The sequence below is a fragment of the Triticum dicoccoides genome, chromosome 4A (assembly GCF_002162155.2).
Source record: "Triticum dicoccoides isolate Atlit2015 ecotype Zavitan chromosome 4A, WEW_v2.0, whole genome shotgun sequence".
NCBI lineage: Eukaryota > Viridiplantae > Streptophyta > Magnoliopsida > Poales > Poaceae > Triticum > Triticum dicoccoides.
Window position 1 is genome coordinate 712,296,593 of NC_041386.1, and position 24,368 is coordinate 712,320,960.

At 45.4% G+C, this 24,368-nt stretch overlaps 1 protein-coding gene across 1 annotated transcript; it reads left to right on the forward strand.

Annotated features, from left to right (window-relative positions):
- The first annotated feature begins 20,302 nt into the window (after positions 1-20,302).
- On the forward strand, positions 20,303-23,619 carry LOC119288089. The gene is made up of 4 exons (XM_037567711.1): positions 20,303-20,452; positions 21,497-21,641; positions 21,726-22,052; positions 22,672-23,619. Exons 2-4 carry the CDS (start codon positions 21,498-21,500, stop codon positions 23,314-23,316), a joined length of 1,116 nt encoding a protein of 371 aa, XP_037423608.1. The 5' UTR covers positions 20,303-20,452; position 21,497; the 3' UTR covers positions 23,317-23,619.
- The last annotated feature ends 749 nt before the right edge of the window (positions 23,620-24,368 follow it).

The following is a 24,368-nucleotide window of genomic DNA, read 5'->3' on the forward strand; positions in this document are numbered from 1 at the left end:
GGGGGATAACAATCGGTGGGGAAGGAAATAATGAGATTTCTTTCCTCCCACCTTGGCCAACGCCCCAATGGACTTGGAGGGCAAGAAACCAGCCCCTCCACCCCTATATATAGTGGGGAGGCGCATGGGATCTATAGACGAAGTTCTGGTGCAGCCCTCCCCCTCTCACAAGTACTCCTCCTCTCCCGCGGTGCTTGGCGAAGCCCTGCAGGATTGCCACGCTCCTCCACCACCACCACGCCGTTGTGCTGCTGCTGGATGGAGTCTTCCTCAACCTCTCCCTCTCTCCTTGCTGGATCAAGGCTTGGGAGACGTCACTGGGTTGTATGTGTGTTGAACGCGGAGGTGTCGTGCGTTCGGCACTTGATCATCGGTGATTTGAATCACGACGAGTACGACTCCATCAACCCCGTTCACTTGAACGCTTCCTCTTAGCGATCTACAAGGGTATGTAGATGCACTCTCCTTCCCCTCGTTGCTAGTCTCTCCATAGATAGATCTTGGTGACACGTAGGAAAATTTTGAATTTCTGCTACGTTCCCCAACACTAAGCCCCCGAGTGGGAGGTTCGCTCTCCACTCGGTAGGATTTTTAAATACTTAGGCGAGTACTTGGACTGCAGCTAAGCCTCCGAGTGAGAGGATTGCTCCTCACTCGGCAGGATTTTTAAATACTTAGGCGAGTACTGGACTGCAGCTAAGCCTCCGAGTGAGAGGTTGGCTCACCACTTGGTAGGATTTTAAACACTTAGGCGAGTACTTGGACTGCAGCTAAGCCTCCGAGTGAGAGGCTGGCTCACCACTCGATAGGATTTTAAACACTTAGGCGAGTACTTGGACTGCAGCTAAACCCCCGAGTGGGAGGCTGGCTCACCACTCGGTAGGATTTTAAACACTTAGGCGAAATGGATTCGCAGCTAAGCCCCCGAGTGGGAGGCTGGCTCACCACTCGGTAGGGATTTTTTTTACAAACTTAGGCGAAACGGATTCGCAGCTAAGGCACCCACTGGGGGGTTTCTCATGTCAACAAAAAGTAATAACAATCACTGGGAAAATTATAACATTCTTGACTTAGATAAACAAACTACAGAGGTACTTTTATTACATCTCATCCGAGTGAGTACTTAAGTATAGAAGGGGCGGAGCAGCTCCGCATTCCAAGCTCGAGGCTCATCAATCTGGCGATCGACGTTGATGGTATGCTCCATTGTGGAGAACTCTGGTGACGATGAAGGGACCTTCCCAAGTGGGAGCGAGCTTGTGTGGTTTCTGTTGATCCACTCGGAGGACCAAGTCTCCTTCTTGTAAGGCTCGACTCTTCACATTTCTGGCATGGAATAGACGCAAGTCTTGCTGATAGATAGTCGAGCGGATCAGGGCCATCTCTCTCTCCTCTTCTAGGAGGTCAACTGCATCCTGCCGGGCTTGTTCTGCTTCATCTTCAGAGTAGAGTTCGACTCGGGGCGCATTGTGAAGCAGGTTGCTCGGCAGAACTTCTTCAGCCCCATAGACCAGAAAGAATGGAGTTCGTCCAGTTGACCAATTAGGGGTAGTCCTCAATCCCCAAAGAACTGACGGAAGCTCATCGACCCATGCGCCTGCTGCGTGCTTGAGATCGCGCATCAGTCGGGGTTTCAGTCCTTTGAGAATTAGACCATTTGCTCTTTCCGCTTGTCCATTCGACTGGGGGTGAGCGACTGAAGCATAGTCGACTCGTGTGCCTTGAGAAGCGCAAAAGGCTTTGAATTTTTCGGAATCAAAGTTTGACCCATTGTCAGTGATGATGCTATGCGGAACTCCATATCTGAATATCAATTCTCTAACGAAACTGATAGCAGTGCACGCATCGAGATACTTGATAGGCTTGGCTTCGATCCACTTAGTGAACTTGTCGACTGCCACCATTACATGGGTGAAGTCGCTCCTGCCAGTTCTCAGTGGTCCAACCATATCCAAACCCCAAACAACGAAGGGCCAGACGAGTGGAATGGTCTTCAAAGTTGAGGCAGGTTTGTGTGACATATTGGAATAGAACTGACATCCTTCACACTTGTCGACTATTTCCTTCGCCATTTCATTTCTCTTAGCCAGTAAAATCCCGCTCGGTATGCTTTAGCCACAATGGTCCGAGAGGACGCATGATGACCACAGGTCCCCGAGTGGATATCATCAAGAATTATCTGACCTTCTTCTGGTGTTATACATTTCTGGCTGACTCCAGTCGCGCTTTCTCTGTATAACTGTCCCTTGATCACAGTAAAGGCCTTGGATCGGTGGACGATCTGTCGAGCCTCTTCTTCATTATCCGAGAGCTCTTTCTTCAGGATATATACGATGTACGGCACTGTCCAGTCGGGAGTGATGACCAAAAATTCCATGATCAAGTCTGATGTCTACTACACAACCTTCTTCTTGTAGACGTTGTTGGGCCTGCAAGTGCACAGGTTTGTAGGACAGTAGCAAATTTCCCTCAAGTGGATGACCTAAGGTTTATCAATCCGTAGGAGGCGTAGGATGAAGATGGTCTCTCTCAAGCAACCCTGCAACCAAATAACAAAGAGTCTCTTGTGTCCCCAACACACCCAATACAATGGTAAATTGTATATGTGCACTAGTTCGGCGAAGAGATGAAGATACAATTGCAAAATAGATAGTAGATATGGGTTTTTGTAATCTGAAATAATAAAAACAGCAAGGTAACGAGCGGTAAAAGTGAGCGTAAACGGTATTGCAATCGTAGGAAACAAGGCCTAGGGTTCATACTTTCACTAGTGTAAGTTCTCTCAACAATAATAACATAGATAGAACATATGACAAGCCCTCAACATGCAACAAAGAGTCACTCCAAAGCCACTAATAGCGGAGAACAAACATAGAGATTATGGTCGGGTACGAAACCACCACAAAGCTATTCTTTCGGATCGATCTATAAAAGAGTTCGTACTAGAATAACACCTTAAGACACAAATCAACCAAAACCCTAATGTCACCTAGATACTCCATTGTCACCTCAAGTATCCGTGGGCATGATTATACGATATGCATCACACAATCTCAGATTCATCCAACCAACATAAAAGTACTTCAAAGAGTGCCCCAAAACTACTACCGGAGAGTCAAGAACATGTGCCAACCCCTATGCATAGGTTCCCAAGTGTCACAAAACCCGCAAGTTAATCACCAAAACATACATCAAGTGGCACATGATATCCCATTGTCACCACAGATAATCACGGCAAGACATACATCAAGTGTTCATAAAAGACTCAATCCGATAAAATAACTTCAAAGGGGAAACACAATTCATCACAAGAGAGTAGAGGGGGAGAAACATCATAAGATCCAACTAAAATAGCAAATCTTAGGATACATCAAGATCGTGCCATAGAGGAACACGAGAGAGAACATGAGAGAGAGATCAAACACATAGCTACTAGTACATACCCTCAGCCCCGAGGGTGAACTACTCCCTCCTCGTCATGGATAGCGCCGGGATGATGAAGATGGCCTCCGGTGATGGGATCCCCCTCCGGCAGGGTGCCGGAACAGGGTCCCGATTGGTTTTGGTGGCTACAGAGGCTTGCGGCGGCGGAACTCCCGATCTATCTTCTGTTCTGGAAGTTTTAGGGTACGTAGGTATATATGGGAGGAAGAAATACGTCAGGGGAGCCACAAGGGCCCCACGAGGGTGGAGGGCACGCCCAGGGGGGGTGGGCGCGCCCCCCTACCTCGTGCCTTCCTCGTTTCTTTCTTGACATGGACTCCAAGTCTCCTGGGTTGCTTTCCTTCCAAAGATAACTTCTCCAGTTGATTTCGTTCCGTTTTGACTCCGTCTGATATTCCTTTTCCTCGAAACACTGAAATGGGCATAAAACAACAAATCTGGGTTGGGCCTCCGGTTAATAGGTTAGTCCCAAAAATAATATAAAAGTGGATAATAAAGCCCAATATTGCCTAAAACAATAGATAAAGTAGCATGGAGAAATCAAAAATTATAGATATGTTGGAGACGTATCAAGCATCCCCAAGCTTAATTCCTGCTCGTCCTCGAGTAGGTAAATGATAAAAAGGAATTTTTGATGCGGAGTGATACTTTGTCATAATTTAAATGTAAATCTTCTTAATTGTGATATGAATATTCAGATCCGAAAGATTCAAGACAAAAGTTCATATTAACACAAAAATAATAATACTTCAAGCATACTAATCAAAGCAATCATGTCTTCTCAAAATAGCATGGCAAAAGAAAGTTCATCCCTACAAAATCATATAGTTAGGCTATGCTTCATTTTCGTCACACAAAGATGTTCCCAACTTCTATACCCCCGATGACAAGCCAAGCAATTGTTTCATACTTAAATAATCTCAAACTTTTTCAACCTTCATGCAATACATGAGCGTGAGCCATGGATATAGCACTATGGGTGGAATAGAATATGATGATGGGGATTGTGTTGAGAAGACAAAAAAGGAGAAAGTCTCACGTTGACGAGGCTAATCAACGGGCTATGGAGATGCCCATCAATTGATGTCAACATGAGGAGTAGGGATTGCCATGCAACGGATGCACTAAAGCTATGAATGCTCAACAAAATAAAACTAGTGGGTGTGCATCCAACTTGCTTGCTCATGAAGACCTAGGGCATTTGAGGAAGCCCATCGTAGGAATATACAAGCCAAGTTCTATAATGAAAAATTCCCACTAGTATAAGAAAGACAACTTATGAGACTCACTACATGAAAAACAAGGTGCTACTTTGAAGCACAAGTGTGGAAAAAGAGATAGTAGCATTGCCCCTTTTTTTATTATTATTTTCTTTTTTTTGGGCCTTTCTTTTTTTTTGGTCTTTCTCTTTTTTTTTGGGCAATGCTCTAATAATGATGATCATCACACTTCTATTGATTACAACACAAGGATTACAACTCGAAACTTAGAACAAGATAGGACTCTATATGAATGCCTCCGGCGGTGTACCGGGATGGTGCAATGAATCAAGAGTGACATGTATGAAAAATAATGCATGGTCGCTTTGCCACAAATACGATGTCAACTACAAGATCATGCAATGGCAATATGACAAAAGTAATGTATGTCATGAATATGATGATGGAAGTTGCATGGCAATATATCTCGGAATGGCTATGGAAATGCCATAATAGGTAGGTATGGTGGCTGTTTTGAGGAAGATATAAGGAGGTTTATGTGTGATAGAGCGTATCGTATCACGGGGTTTGGATGCACCGGCGAAGTTTGCACCAACTCTCAAGGTGAGAAAGGGCAATGCACGGTACCGAAGAGGCTAGCAATGGCGGAAAGGTGAGAGTCCGTATAATCCATGGACTCAACATTAGTCAAAATAACTCATATACTTATTGCAAAAATTTAGAAGTCATCAAAAATCAAGTACTACGCGCATGCACCTAGGGGGGTAGATTGGTAGGAAAAGACCGTTGCTCGTCCCCGACCGCCACTCATAAGGATGCACAAGCCAGGTACACTTCATGTTTCAAATTTTTTACACAACTTTAACCATACGTGCATGCTATGGGATTTGCAAACTTCAACACAAGTATTTCTCAAATTCATAATCACCCAACTAGCACGACTTTGATATCATCACCTCCATATCTCAAAACAATTATCAAATATCAAACTTATCTTAGTATTCAATTCACTCAAAAGAAAGTTTCACATATCTTGAACACCAAGTATATTAACATTAAGCGAATTACCATGCTATTAAAGACTCTCAAAATAATATAAGTGAAGCATGAGAGATCAAATAGTTTCTTTAAAACAAAACCACCACCATGCTCTAAAAGATCTAAGTGAAGTACTAGAGCAAAAATTATCACGCTCAAAAGATATAAGTGAAGCACTATGAGCAAAACTATCAAGCTCAAAAGATATAAGTGAAGCACATAGAGTATTCTAGCACATTCCAATTTGTGTAAGGCTCTCTCTCATTAAAGAATTTCAGATCTTGGTACTTTATTCAAACAGCAAGCAAAGCTAAAGAAAACTACAATGCAAGGATAGCACAACTCATGTGAAGAAGCAAAAACTTAGGCTCAACCGATACTAACCGATAGTTGTTGAAGAAGAAAGGTGGGATGCCTACCGGGGCATCCCCAAGCTTAGATGCTTGAGACTTCTTGAAATATTATCTTGGGGTGCCTTGGGCATCCCCAAGCTTGAACTTTTGTGTCTCCTTAATTCCTCTCATATCATGGTTTCTCTTTTTATCAAAAGCTTCATTCACAACAAACTCAACAAGAACTCGTGAGATAGGTTAGTATAAACCAATGCAAAACCTTATCATATTCTACTGTAACAAATCACTAAAATTATTATTCAACATTGAATACTAAATTCCTCTGCATTTTTAATACTCCTATCATCAAATAGAATCATTAAAGAAGCAAACATATGCAAACAATGCAACCATAACAGCAATCTGCCAAAACAGTACAGTCTGTAAAGAATGCAAGAGTATCAATACTTCCCTAACTCCAAAAATTATGAACTAAAATTCCCACTGTAATAAATTTATCAGAGCTCAGTATGCAAAAAGATTCAACGTTAGACCATGCTCTGAATTTTCTAGGGAATTTTTGCAACAGCGGTAAACTTTCTGTTTTCAAACAGCAACATGGATACAAGCAAAATAAGCATGGCAAAGGCTATCCTTGACCTTTTTATTGCAACTAAAGATGCAAAACATTAATCTAACTAACAGCAAGAAAAAACTAACAAAATAAAATGATGCTCCAAGCAAAACACATATCATGTGGTGAATAAAAATATAGCTCCAAGTAAAGTTACCGATAGACGAAGACGAAAGAGGGGATGCCTTCCGGGGCATTCCCAAGCTTAGTTGCTTGGTTGTCCTTGAATATCACCTTGGGATGCCTTGGGAATCCTCAATCTTAGGCTCTTGCCACTCCTTATTCCATAGTCCATCGAATCTTTACTCAAAACTTGAAAACTTCAACCACACAAAATTCAACACAAAACTCGTAAGCTCCGTTAGTATAAGAAAATAAAACCACCACTTAGGTACTGTATTGAACTCATTCTAAATTCATATTGGTGTAATATCTACTTTATTATAACTTCTCTATGGTTCATACCACTTAATACAAGCCATAGATGCATCAAAATAAGCAAACAGCACATAGAAAACAGAATCTGTCAAAAACAGAACAGTCTGTAGTAATATGTATAAAACGTATACTTCTGGAACCCTAAAAATTATGAAATAAATTTCTGGACCTGAGCAATTTGTCTATTAATCGTCTGCAAAAAGAATCAACCTAAAATCACTCTTCAGTAAAAAATGGCAGCTATTCTCGTGAGCGCTAAAGTTTCTGTTTTTCACAGCAAGATCACATAAACTTCACCCAAGTCTTCCTAAAGGTTCTACTTGGCACTTTATTCAAACAAAAGCTATAAAACATGATTAATACAGTAGCATAATCATGTGGACACACAACAACAGTAAGGGTAAATATTGGGTTGTCTCCCAACAAGCGCTTTTCTTTAATGCCTTTTAGCTAGGCATGATGATGACAATGATGCTCACAAAAAAAATATAAGAATTGAAACATAATGGGAGCATCATGAAGCATATGACTAGCACATTTAAGTCTTACCCACTTCCTATGCATAGGGATTTTGTGAGCAAACAACTTATGGGAACAATAATCATCTTGCATAGGAAGGTAAAACAAGCATAAATTCAAAACTTGAAGCACATAGAGAGGAAACTTGACATTATTGCAATTCCTACAAGCATATGTTCCTCTCTCATAATAATTTTCAGTAGCATCATGAATGAATTCAACAATATAACCAGCACCTAAAGCATTCTTTTCATGATCTACAAGCATAGAAAATTCACTACTCTCCACATAAGCAAAATTCTTCTCATTCAGAATAGTAGTGGGAGCAAACTCAACAAAATAACTATCATGTGATTGAAAATTAAGATCAAGATGAAACTTTTCATGGTTATCATTATTCTTTAAAGCATACGTGTCATCACAATAATCATCATAGATAGGAGGCATGCTTTCATCATAGTAAATTTGCTCATCAAAGCTTGGGGGACAAAAAATACATCTCCATCAAACATAGCTTCCCCAAGCTTGTGGCTTTGCATATCATTAGCATCATGGATATTCAAGGAATTCATACTAACAATATTGCAATCATGCTCATCATTCAAAAATTTAGTATCAAACATTCTATAGATTTCTTCCTCTAGCACTTGAGCACAATTTTCCTTTCCATCATACTCATGAAAGATATTAAAAAGGTGAAGCGTATGAGACAAACTCAACTCCATTTTTTTGTAGTTTTCTTTTATAAACTAGACTAGTGCTAAAACAAGAAACAAAAAGATTCGAATGCAGGATCTAAAGATATACCTTCACTTACCTAGCCTTCCCGGCAACGGCGCCAGAAAAGAGCTTGATGTCTACTACACAACCTTCTTCTTGTAGACGTTGTTGGGCCTGCAAGTGCACAGGTTTGTAGGACAGTAGCAAATTTCCCTCAAGTGGATGACCTATGGTTTATCAATCCGTAGGAGGCGTAGGATGAAGATGGTCTCTCTCAAGCAACCCTGCAACCAAATAACAAAGAGTCTCTTGTGTCCCCAACACACCCAATACAATGGTAAATTGTATATGTGCACTAGTTCGGCGAAGAGATGAAGATACAAGTGCAAAATAGATAGTAGATATGGGTTTTTGTAATCTGAAATAATAAAAACAGCAAGGTAACGAGCGGTAAAAGTGAGCATAAACGGTATTGCAATGGTAGGAAACAAGGCCTAGGGTTCATACTTTCACTAGTTTAAGTTCTCTCAACAATAATAACATAGATAGAACATATGACAAGCCCTCAACATGCAACAAAGAGTCACTCCAAAGCCACTAATAGCGGAGAACAAACATAGAGATTATGGTCGGGTACGAAACCACCACAAAGCTATTCTTTCGGATCGATCTATAAAAGAGTTCGTACTAGAATAACAGCTTAAGACACAAACCAACCAAAACCCTACTGTCACCTAGATACTCCATTGTCACCTCAAGTATCCGTGGGCATGATTATACGATATGCATCACACAATCTCAAATTCATCCAACCAACATAAAAGTACTTCAAAGAGTGCCCCAAAACTATTACCGGAGAGTCAAGAACGTGTGCCAACCCCTATGCATAGGTTCCCAAGTGTCACAAAACCCGCAAGTTGATCACCAAAACATACATCAAGTGGCACATGATATCCCATTGTCACCACAGATAATCACGACAAGACATACATCAAGTGTTCATAAAAGAGTCAATCTGATAAAATAACTTCAAAGGGGAAACTCAATTCATCACAAGAGAGTAGAGGGGGAGAAACATCATAAGATCCAACTAAAATAGCAAAGCTCGGGATACATCAAGATCGTGCCATAGAGGAACACGAGAGAGAACACGAGAGAGAGAGAGAGATAAAACTACTCCCTCCTCGTCATGGATAGCGCCGGGATGATGAAGATGGCCTCTGGTGATGGGATCCCCCTCCGGCAGGGTGCCGGAACAGGGTCCCGATTGGTTTTTGGTGGCTACAGAGGCTTGTGGTGGCGGAACTCCCGATCTATCTTCTGTTCTGGAAGTTTTAGGGTACGTAGGTATATATGGGAGGAAGAAATACGTCAGGGGAGCTACGAGGGCCCCACGAGGGTGGAGGGCGCGCCCAGGGGGGCTGGGCGCGCCCCCCTACCTCATGCCTTCCTCGTTTCTTTCTTGACGTGGACTCCAAGTCTCCCGGGTTGCTTTCCATCCAAAAATAACTTCTCCAGTTGATTTCGTTCCGTTTTGACTCCATCTGATATTCCTTTTCCTCGAAACACTAAAATAGGCATAAAACAGCAAATTTGGGCTGGGCCTCCGGTTAATAGGTTAGTCCCAAAAATAATATAAAAGTGGATAATAAAGCCCAATATTGCCTAAAACAATAGATAAAGTAGCATGGAGCAATCAAAAATTATAGATATGTTGGAGACGTATCAGACCACAGCTGGGACCTCAACTTCAGTCGGATCAGTGACACTTTTCGGCTGCGGGGCTTCTTCGGTGAAAGGATCCTCTTGAACTGATGGTGAGTGGATGTGTTCCAAAAACACATTGCTGGGAATGGCTTCTCTCTTGGAACCTATTTTTGCTAAATCATCAGCTGCTTGATTTTTTAGTCGGGGTATATGATGAAGCTCTAACCCCTCGAATTTCTTCTCCAGCTTTCTCACTGCATTGCAGTAACCAGTCATGGCTGGACTTCTGACGTCCCACTCCTTCATCACTTGATTAACCACCAGATCTGAGTCGTCATAGACCATGAGGCGACGGACGCCGAGTGAAATGGCCATATGCAACCCATACAAAAGTGCTTCGTATTCTGCTTCATTGTTGGAGGAATCAAAGTGGATCTGGAGCACATATCTGAGCTTATCTCCTCGGGGGGAAACCAACACTACCCTAGCACCGGAACCATTCAGCATCTTAGAACCATCAAAGAACATGGTTCAGTGCTCCGAGTGAACTTGAGTCGGTAGTTGTTGTTCAATCCACTCGGCGATGAAATCTGCTACTGCTTGGGACTTGATGGCTTTTTTTGCCTCAAACTTGATATCAAGGGGAAGGAGTTCAATCGCCCATTTCGACACTCGACCAGTTGCATCTCTGTTGTGCAGAATCTCTGACAATGGGGCGTCGCTGACGACTGTAACGGAATGGTCAGAGAAGTAATGAGCAACCTTCTTCGCGGTCATATAAATCCCATAAACAAGCTTCTGATAATGGGGATATCTTTGCTTTGATGGGGTCAACACTTCAGAAAGATAATATACCGGGCGCTGAACTTTGAAGGCTTTTCCTTCTTCTTCCCGCTCGACCGTAAGTACTGTACTGATGACTTGTCATGTGGCTGCAATGTAAAGCAGCAAATGCTCTTTGCTGATTGGGGCAGCAAGCACCGGTTGGGTGGAGAGCAGAGCTTTTAGCTGTGCAAACGCTGCATTAGCTTTGGGAGTCCACTCGAACTTGTCTGACTAGGAAATGCCTTTTCACCAAGACGAGAAATGAATCGACTTAAAGCGGCCAAGCATCCAGTAAGCTTCTGGACATCGTGTACACGCACAGGGCGTTTCATTCGGAGTATAGTACCAACTTTTTCTGGGTTGGCGTCGATTCCTTGTTCGGAAATGAGAAAACCAAGTAACTTTCCGCCAGGAACTCCGAATGTGCACTTTGACGGATTAAGCTTGATATCATACCTCCTGAGATTGGCAAATGTTTCAGCAAGGTCAGTCAACAGGTCGGAACCCTTCCGTGATTTGACCACAATATCATCCATGTATGCTTCCACATTTCGTCTGATTTGAGTGAGCAAACACTTCTGAATCATCCTCATGAACGTGGCTCCGGCATTCTTGAGGTCGAATGGCATGGTGACATAGCAGAAGCACCCGAATGGAGTGATGAAAGCTGTTTTGATCTCGTCGGGTCCATATAAACGGATCTGATGGTACCCGGAATAGGCGTCTAAAAAAGACAACCGCTCACATCCCACAGTCGAGTCGACTATTTGGATCTGCTGTGAATCCTATTCCGCGACTGTGATACAGCTGAATTTTGATCTCCTGCTGCCCGGAGTAAATCTCTGATCTGTAGCAAGCCTCTGCCAGCCTCTGACTGGAAAGGCTGAATCGACTCTGCTATACGGGCTGCAGCTGCTAGATTCTGAATCGGAGTTCGATATACCTGAGTCGGTTGTGGAAAGAGTTGACGTCGACTGGACGACGGGACCCGTTGTCGCGCTCGTTCGTCGAGCACTCGCTGGAGATTTTCCAGTCGAGTGCGCTCAGCCAAGTTGGCCAAGTGCGCGTCTTCTAAGGCACGGGCCTCGGGGGTTTCTCCAACGATAGGAGTGTGAAGTGCATCCATGTTCCGGCGGCGAAGTTCCTCCCTCTGTAGCAAAGTGAGTGGCTCGGGCAAGTACTCTTCATGGGCTTGCGACGGATCGCCCTTGCCGTCGCCACCGTCGGCGCGGGGAAAGCCGGGCGGACTGCGTGGCCCATCGACCATCAGGACTTCCGCCGCTGGATCACTGCTGTCGCACTCGGATGCAGTCTCTGTGGAGCCAGTCGACAGATCGAACAGGCCGTAGAGAGATTCATCGGGCTCGATTGTCGCGACTTGGGGAGTGGCCGACTGGCGGGCCACCGCATGCCTCACCCACCGTTGAAGCCTCGACCATCCGGAGCGCTTGCGCCAGAGAGAGACTGGAAGGGAGGACGGCACAGGAGCGGACAAATACTGGGTCGCGGTTGCCGCAGGAGGACGCCGCGGGCGCACGCGCGAAAGTGCGTTGCCCCGCGGATGAGGAGTGCGTCGACGTCGAGTGGAGCCTCCTGAAGCCAAGCGGAGTCGTCGACGATGAACGTGAGCGCGCCGAGACGGATCTCGCGGCCCTCAACCAAAACTCCACCTGAAACCATGATGAAGGGGATCGAAAAAACTGCAACTTCTCCAACAAGTTGCTAAGACACCTGCCCCAAGGTGTGCGCCAACTGTCGTGGTTCTAACTCTGACAGTAAGATAGGGGGTAGGAATGGAGAGGCAAGATCCTAGCTATGAAGTATTTGTATACGCAAGATGTTTACGAGTTCAGGCCCTTCTCGGAGGAAGTAACAGTCCTACGTCTCGGAGCCCGGAGGCGGTCGACTGTATTATGTGCATATGAGTTACAGGGGTGCGAACCCTTTACACTGAGGAGGGGGTGGCTTATATAGAGTTCGCCAGACCCCTCCAGCCCTCAGTTATGTAGGGATTAAAGTACATTAAGACCGGGAGTTACTGGTAACGTCCCACATAAAGTGCTATGATGACCATAAAAGCTACTTAATGACCGACCGTTTGTGTGCAAACTAACTGTAGATCTCCTGGCGGTCGAGTGGTTGGCTTCATGGTCGAGTGTCTTCAAGTCCGTTGAGTGGAATCCTTCCTGGTCAACTGAAAGGTGGTTTCTTCAAGAGATGTCCTTGGGGAGGGTATCTTGGACAGGTCCATGACCCTACCCTAGGTACATGGCTTCATCAGCTGGGAGATCTAGAACCCCTACATGAAAAACACAATATAATGGTTAGTACTCAGTAATAGCAAGGTGTGCTTCATGGTTTATGCGTATAATTAGTAGCTTCTTCTAGTTTAGACAACTCCTCTAGATCAGCCTCAATGTTGATATGCTTACAACGAAGCCAATCTTGTGTACAAATCAAGGCTTGGAGTCTCATCGGAGTCAAGGAGCTTCGAAAGCCATCAAGAATACGCCCACTAGTACTAAAAGCTTATTCAGAAGCAACGGTTGAAATAGGAATTGCTAATATGTCGCGAGCCATTCTTGAAAGAACAGGAAAGCGCAATGAGTTGTCTTTCCACCAATTGAGAACCTTGAATTGAGGATTATTTTCTTCTACATCTTCAGCTAAGTACTTGTCTAATTCACTTCTACGACTACCATCACCAGTAGTTAGCTTCATCCTCTTGTTGTATAAATCTCTCATAAGCATGGGATCTGATTGTGGTGTTGAACTCTCACTAGCACAATCACTAGATGAGGTTGTGGTGTTGATTCGTTCATGCCATATAATATTTTGTATTCACCGAAAAGTGACACAAATGTAGTGTGTGCAGAATTCCATATCCTGTTACCTTTACTTACCCCATATGTCCGTTGGATCGTATCCTTGAAGAAATCAGATTCCTTGGTCCTTGCATAGAAAGAGCAATCAAAGTTAGCATGCCATAACTCATAAGGGAAAGAGCTATATATTGAATTATAACAAGAATGAACAAATGACTATAAGATTTTTACCTAGGATCAAGAATAGCAGCAATAAATATGTATTTATTCATTTTCTCTGGATCGCCCCAATACTTATCATATTTGTCCTTCATCTTAACAGCCATGTTTTTGAACACTTCATCATCACCACATATCACACGTTCACTCCACTTATCTAGCAAGTAATTAATAGCAGCAACCTCTTCAAAGAATGTGTTGGACGTGACATACTTAGTGCTAGAAACCTTATTTGTCAGCACAAAGAAGTGTTGGAGGAACAATTTGAACTCACTAGCATAAACCCAATCGTCATGAGTTGGAGGGCCTGTTTCTCCTTCAACCCCAAGCAAATCTAACTCATCCTTATAGGAGGGATCTTGAAGTCGAAGTTGATCAAATGCCCTCTCAAATGTCACTTCTGTCTCCAACATTAAAAATGTAGAGTTCCATCTAGTGCATACGTCAAGAGAGAGGTGTCCTTTGCTAGTTACCTTGCTGATTGTGACACATTTTTTAAAGCTATTCATTCTTGCAGTTGAGCTTCTCACATACTTGACAACATTTCGAATGCGTTGAACAGGATGAGACATTATCTTCAACCCATCTTGAACCACAAGATTAACAATATGAGCCACACACCTCATGTGAAGATATAAACCTTTCGCAACAGCCCCACCCCGATTTTTTAGAGAACTCTTCATGTATTGTAAACAAGTATCATTTGATGATGCATTATCTACGGTAATACTGCACACTGTCTCAATCCGCCACTCAATCACTAACTTATCAAGTGCTTTCCCAATAGCCTCCCCTTTGTGACTATCTACCAAGACAAAGCTAATGATTTTCTTGTTAAGTTTCCAGTCAATATCAACGTAATGGGCAGTAAGAACCATGTAATTTTGAAGTTTAGCGGAGGTCCAAGTGTTAGTTGTGAGGCTCACTATTTGATGAGAATCCATGAAGTATTTTTTTTAGCTTTTGTTTCTCTGTAGCATAGAGGCCCATAATATCTCTATAAACTGTAGTCCTAGAGGGAATGTGGAATCTAGGACAAGCTTTCATCATAAAATACCTAAACCCTTCTTTCTTAGAGAAAATGAATGGCAACTCATCCACAACAATCATCCGAGCAAAGGCTACCCTTACCTCTTCCTCATTGTATTGCCATGGAACTGGAATGACAGTACTACCATCAACACTAAGTTGGAACCTCAGTTCAGTCTGATTGGTCCGACTCCCCGACTTGATAATAGCATACTTCTTACAGATCTTAGCATGGTTGTTCATACCAGAAGTACCATTCCTCGATGAATGGACACCCACTGTCTGTCCACAATAGTTGCATGAAGCGCGGTCTGGCTCATCGGGAACCCTAGTGAAGTGGAGCCATAATGCTGCTCTTGAGGCTGCATGCTTCTTCACTTTCTTTCCAGTTTCAGTACAAGGATCCGAAGGAACCTCAAACATTTCGAACGGTTCACTGCTTGGTGGAAGGCTAGGACCTGATATGCCATGACTCTCAGCCATCTAATTATCTGAAGATGAACATAAAGTACAACACAACATCAATCAACAGACCAACACAACATCAATCGTTCAATCCAACACACGAACACAACATCAATCGAGACTCGGCCATCTAAATATCTGTCTCAGTGATTGATTTCCTTATTACCTGCGGGGATGGAGGCTGCAGCGAGGGGCCGAACTATAGAATCGCATAGGAGGGAGGAGCGGTGCTGGGGAGAGCTGGCGAGGGTACCGGAGGCAGGGACGAAGGCGAGAAGGCGTGGCGTCGGAGAAGATGTGCTGCTCGCGCCGCCGTTGGCCGCTGGAACTGGAGGGGGGGCGAAGTGGTGGCGTCGGAGTGGAGCTCGTAGCAGCGCCGAGCGCACCGCCGACCGTGGTGCCCGCTGCTCGAGCGCTAGGGTTTGGCGAGAACAGCCATCGCCGGTCGCCGCCACACACTCTAGGTCAGAAGGTCGGGGACTCGGGGAGGGACTGGAATGAGTGGCGATAGGGTAGGTTGGGTCGTGGGGTGTCGGCTTGTGGCCGTGCGGGGTTGGGGCCTGCCGTGGTGGCACCTAGGCCCTGGCGGACTGTGGCGTTGGGCTGAAAGCCTAAAATGCAAATGGGCCAACTATATTCGGTTTATTCGGTAAAAACTGAAAATTTTCGGTTTTATACCAAAAAACCGACCTTCAAATGGTTTTAAAATCCTATACCATACCAAAAACCAAAAACCATATAAACCAAAATATCGGCTCGGTTCGGTATTTTTCGGTTCAGTTTTTCGGTTCAGTTTCAAAATGCACAGAGTGATCGATGGGCGTCGGGCTGCCCAGCCACGGTCTCGGGCGACGGAGTGGGTGGCGGTGGGGACTGGGGGATGGATGCAAGAGAGGTTTAGACGGAGAGGGAAGCGGAAGTGAGGCACTGGCGGGGGCTGCTTCCTCGCGTCGCCATGGAAGGGTGTTGCGTCCAGGTGGGCTAGAGAGGAAGAGAGCGTGGGTGGATAGGGTTAGGTCTTATGGGGGTAATTTTGGAATAATTAAAAAACTGACAGGGTGCTAATGGTTTGACTAACGGAAAAAGGTTGACAACTAACGGAAGTGCTATTTTGACAAAAAAAATGAGAAGCCAGTGCTATATTGGCAAGTTAGTTTTTCATAGTGGCAAGTCCGGTTTTTTATAGTGGCATTTTGGCTATTGTCTCTAGAATAATTAGTGATTTATTTCTTGTGAGGCTTAAAGCAATATTCTCAAAATTTTCAACGATAACCTCCCCAGATTCGGACATGGTGGCAACAAATCGATCTAGCAAACGAGCAACCAAAAAGATGAACGGAAAAAGGGCGAATAAAAAGGCAAATCGTTTTATGTTTTTCTAAAAATCATTTTAGAAGTGGGGGAGAGGAAAACGAGAGGCAAATGGTGAATAATGTAATGCAAGATGTGAGAGTTTATGGTGTGTACTTGGCAGGATTGATGTAGAACCTCCCCGGCAACGGTGCCAGAAATTCTTCCAGCTACTTCTTGAGCTTGTGTTGGTTTTTCCTTTGAAGAGGAAAGGGTTATGCAGCAAAGTAGAGATAAGTATTTCCCTCAGTTTGAGAACCTAGGTATCAATCCAGTAGGAGGTACAAGCAAGTATCCAATCTATACACCTACACAAACAATCAAACACTTGCACCCAACGTGATAAAGGGGCTGTCAATCCCTTCACTGTCACTTGCAAGGATGAGATCTGATAGAGATAGATATAAAAGATTACTAAAACGTAAAATAAAATAAAAACAAATAAATTGCAGCAAGGTATTTTTGGGTTTTTTGGTTTATAGATCTGAAAATATATGATGGGAAATAGACACCAGGGCCATAGGTTTCACTAGAGGCTTCTCTCTTGAAAGAAAACATAAGGTGTGTGAACAAATTACTGTCGAGCAATTGATAAAAAACCGCAAAGTTATGACGATATCCAAGGCAATTATTATGAATATAGGCATCACGTCCATGTCAAGTAGACCGAAACGATTCTGCATCTACTACTATTACTCCACACATCGACCGCTATCCAGCATGCATCTAGAGTATTAAGTTCATAAGAACGGGGTAACACCTTAAGTAAGATGACATGATGTAGAGGGATAAACTCAAGCAATATGATGAAAACCCCATCTTTGTACCCTCGATGGCAAGAATACAATAAGTGTCTCGCTACCCCTACTATGTCACTGGGTGAGGACACCGCAAGATTGAACCCAAAACTAAGCACCTCTCCCATTGCAAGAAGAACCAATCTAGTTGGTCAAACCAACCCGATAATACGAAGAGAAATACAAAGACATCAAATTATGCATATAAGAATTCAGAGAAGATTCAAACAATATTCATAGATAATCTGATCACAAATTACAATTCATGGGATCTCGACAAACACACCGCAAAAGAATATACATCGGATAGATCTCCAAGAACATCAAGGAGAACATTGTATTGAAGCTCAAAGAGAGAGAAGCCATCTAGCTACTAGCTATGGACCCGTAGGTCTGAGGTAAACTACTCACGCTTCATCGGAAGGGCAATAGAGTTGATGTAGAAGTCATCCACGATCGAATCCCCCTCCAGCGGGATGCCGAAAAAGGCCCCTAGATGGGATCTCATGGGTACATCAGGTTACGGCGGCATAAAAGTATTTTGATGGATGCTTCTGGTCATTTGGGAATATTTATGAATTTAGAGGCCAAGAATTAGGGTTGGAGGAGCTCCGAGGGGCCCACAAGCCCTCTGGGCGCCCCCCCCCCCCCATAGGGCGCGCCCCTGAGGCTTGTGGCCGCCTCGGGACTCCTCTGACTTCATCTCTAAGTCCTACGGGTGTCTTCTGGTCCAAGAAGTATCATCGCAAAAGTTTTATTCCGGTTGGACTTCGTTTGATATTCTTTTTTTTAGAACTCAAAACAAGGAAAAAACAGAAGCTGGCATTGGGCTCTAGGTTAATAGCTTTGTCCCAAAAATAATTTAAAATTGTATATTGATGCATATAAAACATACAAAGCAGATAATATAATAACTTGGAATAATAAAAAATTATAGGTACCTTGGAGACGTATCACCCCGCAGCTCGCTGCCGCCGCAGCAACACGCCCCGCAGCCGGGTACTGGTGCTTCAACGACGGCTCCAACGGCGGCGTGCGGCACACTGTGAGACAGGGGCGCTCCGGTCGGTGCTCCAACGAAGGCGCGCGGCGAGAAGGGGCGTTCCGGCTGCTGCTCCAACGGCGGCGCACGGCAAGATATGAGCGCTCCAGCTGCTGCTCCAACGGCTGCTACTCCAGCGGCGCGCGGCTCCGTCGCCCCATCAGATTCAGGTCGGGTACTAGTTGGGACCGCATCGGATGTTGTCCGGAGCTGGGCGGGACTGCGTCGGATGTTGGTTCAGCTGGCCGCCGTGTGCCGCGCGTAGCCGCAACCGCGTGCTAGACAGCTAGCTAGCTGCTAGCCCCATCCTTGCGTGCACATGCGTGCTAGCTAGCCGCGCCCATGCACATGCGGTGGCAGAGACAGCGCCGACAAACGCGAGGAGGAGAGCAGCGAGCCGAGCCATGGCGGGGCGGTGAGCTACTGCTAAGCAGGCGCGCGGGCACAACGCGGTTGTGGAGACGACATCGGTGAACGCGAGGAGGAGAGGGCGAGCCGAGCCATGGCGGGGCGGGGCGGCGCTGAGCTGCTGCTGCGCGGGTGCACAGCGCGGCGCGGAGACGACGCCGTCGAACGTGAGGAGGAGAGCAGCGAGCCGAGCCATGCTGGGGCGGGACGGCGGCAAGCTGTTGCTGTGCGGGCATAGCGCGGTGCAGAGACGGTTCCGGCGAACGCGAGGAAGAAAATAGCGAGCCGAGGCGGGACAACAACGAACTGGAGGAGCTTGGGACGGGGCGTGGCGCGTCCGTTTGGGGTCCTTTCACCTCTGCGCGTTGGGCGCAGATGCTCCAGCATCTGTCAGCCCCCCGGACGTCGCCACAATCACATTTCAAACGGACAAAAAGGGATGTCCGTTTCGGGTCTAGCGTTGGAGTTGGCACTATAAGCGGACGTCATGGCAATGTGGGAGAGTGAAAAACCGACATTGACTCGAATTGGCCCGATGATGAACGACAGGACATAGAGGGCCGATAGGGATGGTTACGGGGACATGGTGTGGCCACCGAGCAAGCAAACCTTCGAGAGCGGTGAGACCCATACTCGTACCAGCCATCATCATCGTGGGCAACACAAGAGACAAGTGGCATATACTTTATCATTTCCTTTTTTTGCAAAGGCCATCATGCCTAGTTTTTTTTGAATTTAACTTTATTATATTAACTTAGAAACAACATTGCATTGTCCACGAGCTTATCGACCAAGATGATGGCTTGGAGGCTCATCCGTCCACACAGGGAAGTTTTACCACAGTAATCATAATTAGCTAACACATGAGTCTGCTTTATTTATTACTCCCTCCCTCTGTTCATGAATACTCCCTTCATCCGGAAATACTTGTCGTAGAAATGGATACAAATGGATGTATTTAGAACTAAAATACATCTAGATATATCCATTCATTAGACAAGTGTTTCCGGACGGAGGGAGTATAAGGAATAGCTAAAAAGAGTTATATTTAGGAACGGAGAGAGCATTAGCAAAGAAAAAAAAGGTGTTTGTATTTGAGACAAAAAAGGAAAAAAAAAGATGTGCCGTTTGACCCACGAGACAGCCGGGTCTTCGCAAAGAGGCCCCTCCCGGGAAGAAGAACCGTAGCCTCACCGGCAGCCCAGGCCCGGCCCAGTTCTTCCCCAGGAGAGGCGGAGGCCCAGCCCGACCCAGGCTCGGTCCACCCAGGAGTTCCTCCCGGAAGTCCGCGTCGCCTTGTCGCGTGCCGGCCGCGCTTCCCCTCCCCTCCTCTCCCCATCACCGCGCTGTGCCCACCACACGACTCCTCTCCCTCTCTCTCCCCCACCGCACGGACGGAGACAAGCACGCAGGCGAGCAGCTCTCCGGCGACTCGGCGAGGTAAGCCCACCCACCGCCGCCGCCTCCCTTCCGGCAGCCCTCTCCTCGAGTAGCTCCCGGTGCCGTACGCCGGCGTAGCCCCGTCGCTCGACGCGTTAGGATTTGGGCGGGATCTGGCGGCGATCCCTCCGTCGGCGGGGCGGACGGGGATCGCGAGCGCAGGGCGCTCGGTTCTGCCTGTCCGGGGTAGGCGCGGATCTGGGCTCCCATGCCCTCGGATCCAATTCGATTAGGCGGATTTGGGAAGAATCCGCTTCCCCCCGACCAGTTGCTGGCAGGGACGGGGTGGGGTGGGTATCAAGGAAGGCATGTGGTTGTTCCGGTGGTTGCGCAGATCTCTCGCCGGTCGGGCGTGGTTGCTGAGTGTTTTGTCACATTCGATCTGGGATCTCCGGGTGCTGCATAATTGCTGCACGTTTTTTTCGTGCCTGGTCTGGGACTCCAGTTCATGATCAGCGCGGATATCCGCAGTGGGTGGCCGTGAGCAATGGACATTTTGATATATTTTTGTGCTATAGATGTATTTCGAGAAGAATATGACGAATGTAATTGGCGTGTATGCAACTCTCGTGCAGGATTCAGTAGCCACTGAAATACTAGCAAACTCTGTGCATAGTGAGAAATTGATAATAATCGGCCGTTGCTGTCTGGCACGAATCATACCTAAAGCACACAACAACGATAGCGACCAGCCTTGTATGTTAACGCTTACTCTGGTCCTTGGACTGAACCAGACTTCTATGTTAACGCCTACTCTGGTCCTTGGACTGAACCATTGATAATAGACCGTCCGGCCTCTCACATGCATGTGGTATGTTTGGGTAGGTGCTGATTGTTTTCAGTTACCCTGGTGATAATATGCGTCCTGATTCTTATAATTATTCAATCCAGACATGTGTGTTAGTTTCCTTCTCATCAGTTACGCTTCTCTAGAACTACCTTTAGTACATTATATGATGCATCTATTTGGTTTCCTGAACCTCATCCTGGATCGGTCACATTTCTGTTCTGTTGTTAATGTTTATTTTATATGGCTTCTCCCAGGATGGAAATGCTCTTCAGCAGCCTGTTCTGTGACTCAGCATCATCGGAGAACTTTTCTGGCCATCCGGGTGTTGAAAAATGCCCATTCCTGAGGAACATCAATGGAGCTACAACCTTTTCATTTTCTTCTGCTTTGCCTGTAGCTGTAAGATCTGCTTCTTATGTTGTTTTGTGATTACAGTGACCAAAGGTAGTGCAATTTTCCTTGACAACATGTGCTGTTCTGCAGGCCCAAGGAGGCAAGGGTCCCATCTTTGAGGATGGACCAGGGTTTGAGTCGGCATTCAAGCTTTTCCATGGACAGGATGGGATAGTTCCCCTTTCTGGAAGATCATATGTGCCTGATGAGAACCGCAGTGAGAGCACTGATGTCAAGCCTGAACCTGCTCTGCCCTTTAATCCATTGGCTGCTAGAGCCGCTACCATAAGTCTATCAGCATTTGGACCATTCGGGTTTAACTTCTTTAATGGCAAGGGCAAAAAGCAGAACAAGAAGCCCAACAATCTCGACCAGTCACAGAAGAAGCCTAACAAGCCAGATCAGAATTCCATGAAAGTAATGCCCCGGTTCCCTTCTCATTCTCCCTCTTTATTTGCAAAATCTGAGTGATTTCTTCCTGTCTAACTGCCCTGCAAATAAGGAACCATGAGCCACATGACACACAGCTTTACTGTAACTGTAAGAGAAATGTAAAAGTTATTAGTTGATTTAGAAATAGCAAGGAGCTTTTAGTACAGCATAAAAACCAAGTTCTGATTGGTTAAGTTTTCACTACATTAACAACATTCTGATAGTATTAATATTTTATAAACAAAGGAAAAAATACCTCTCATTTGGTATTCTCCATAACGCAAGACTCGATATGTAATGTTTGTTAGGCTCTGCATATGTTATCCTTTGTGCTCCCTTACTTCCACTTCCATCTAAACTGTGATTCCGTGCGAACTGCGACTTAGTATGCATTATTGTCTGCCAAGTTCCAAGTTCATGATTATTTTTTTCTAACAACTGTGTCAATTTTCTTTTCTTTGAAGCTATTAGTCTTTGATTTCTTTTCCATGTTTAGCTTCTTTCAATAGTCAAGTGCTTGTGTTGATCAGAAATGCACTGCTGTGTAACAAAGATTTTCATATATCCAATAGTTTGCTCATGTTCCCCTCTGTATTCTTTTCAGCAAAAAGGAGGCAACCCACCGTCCCATGAGGCAATGAGTGATGAATGGCTAGAAAATGGACAGTGCCCACTCGCTCGGTCTTACCGGGCAATGAGTGGTGTTCTGCCCCTTGTCGCCAAGGCACTACAGCCACCAGCTGGTATGAAGCTGAAGTGCCCGCCTGCAATTGTTGCTGCACGAGCGGCCCTTGCACGCACAACCCTTGTGAAGTCCCTCCGTCCCCAGCCCCTGCCTGCAAAGATGGTAGCCATTGCTATGCTCGGGATGGCAGCGAACGTCCCTCTAGGTGTGTGGCGCGAGCACACCAAGAAATTCTCCCCCCAGTGGTTTGCAGCAGTCCATGCCGCCGTTCCGTTCATCGCGATGCTGAGGAAGTCCGTCAACATGCCCAGGACCGCAATGGTGTTCACCATAGCAGCCTCCATCCTCGGGCAGACCATCGGGTCGAGGGCCGAGCGCATCCGCCTGAAGACTCTGGCTGCAAAGGGCACCGCCGGCCCCGCCACCGCAGTCACCGTCATGTATCCAGACAAGAGCGGCAGCTGCAGCGACGCCGAGGGCAAGGCGTGGGATCCTCTTGCGCTGAAGATGCCTGGCTCTGCTAACGCCGGCGCTCCTGCTCCAACCCCTAGCATGTGCTTCTAACCGCGGAATTTAGCGGCCAGGTACCGATTTCTATTTATCGTGTATGTAATTGCCTTGCCTGTTCCTGGAAAGCAGAGCTGTTTGCGATGTTTTCTGAGGATGAGGCAAGTGGAATAAGGTGCTATAGTACCATGTCCTGTTGTGAACCTGTCATGGTGTAACGTCAGTCCATGCATCTGTCATCTGATGCTGATATATATCTACCAAGAAACAAAACAATTATATTGTGGTTGTCCTTGAAGCAATTTGTTATGCTGTGCCTGAAACTTTGGTTGTTACAGAATAAAGCTTCCCCCCTATATATATACGAGATGTATTTTAACAGTGCAAATTCATGCCTTGACTGTAGACCTATACAACATTCTTTTCTTGCTAATGGTTACAAAGACGCAATCGTGAGAAAGTAATTCACTATCACAAGAAAGTAATTTCGGGCACAAGGCCTTTGATATAAGTTCTGTACAGGCAGTGCGTACATTTTTGGTCAGAGATTGGATATCGACAGTCCATTAGCATGTCATAGTACTGATCTATTAGAGCATCTCCAATAGATAATGTAAAATACATCATCAATTTGTGGTGCTTTGAGTAAAATTTACATCACCAAAATTGGTTTTTTACATCATCAAAAACCTCCAGCTTCAACAGGTGATGTAAAATAAGTGTTGCAAAATACATCACGGTTGTCTTGTGGGTGCCATATTTTACATCATCTTTACATCATCTCTTGGAGCACTTGATGATGTAAAAATAGCATTTGATGATGTAAGTTTTGCTCCAGCCGTATGGCCTCTGTTGATATAAAATTTGCTTGACAGCATTTTGACGGCCTTTTTTTACATCACGCCCTATATTTTTTTTTGCGTGGTAATACATGTCTCATTTATATCATAAGGATCATAGTACAAGCCATGTACATACCGACCTAACAAAACTGAAAAGACAGCAGAACGCTAGCCTTTGCACACAGAAACACCAGCCAGGAAGTAAAATTACAAACAAGACTTCCTCTGTGCTTGACACCAATGCCTACCACCTGCCCGTGGTACCAC

Excerpts from the sequence above, each read along its gene's own strand:
- LOC119288089 (XM_037567711.1), top strand. The coding sequence starts at position 21,498 with ATGGAAATGCTCTTCAGCAGCCTGTTCTGTGACTCAGCATCATCGGAG. Across the intron at positions 21,642-21,725 it reads CTTCTGCTTTGCCTGTAGCT|GCCCAAGGAGGCAAGGGTCC; the intron begins GTAAGATCTGCT and ends GCTGTTCTGCAG. Across the intron at positions 22,053-22,671 it reads CAGATCAGAATTCCATGAAA|CAAAAAGGAGGCAACCCACC; the intron begins GTAATGCCCCGG and ends TATTCTTTTCAG.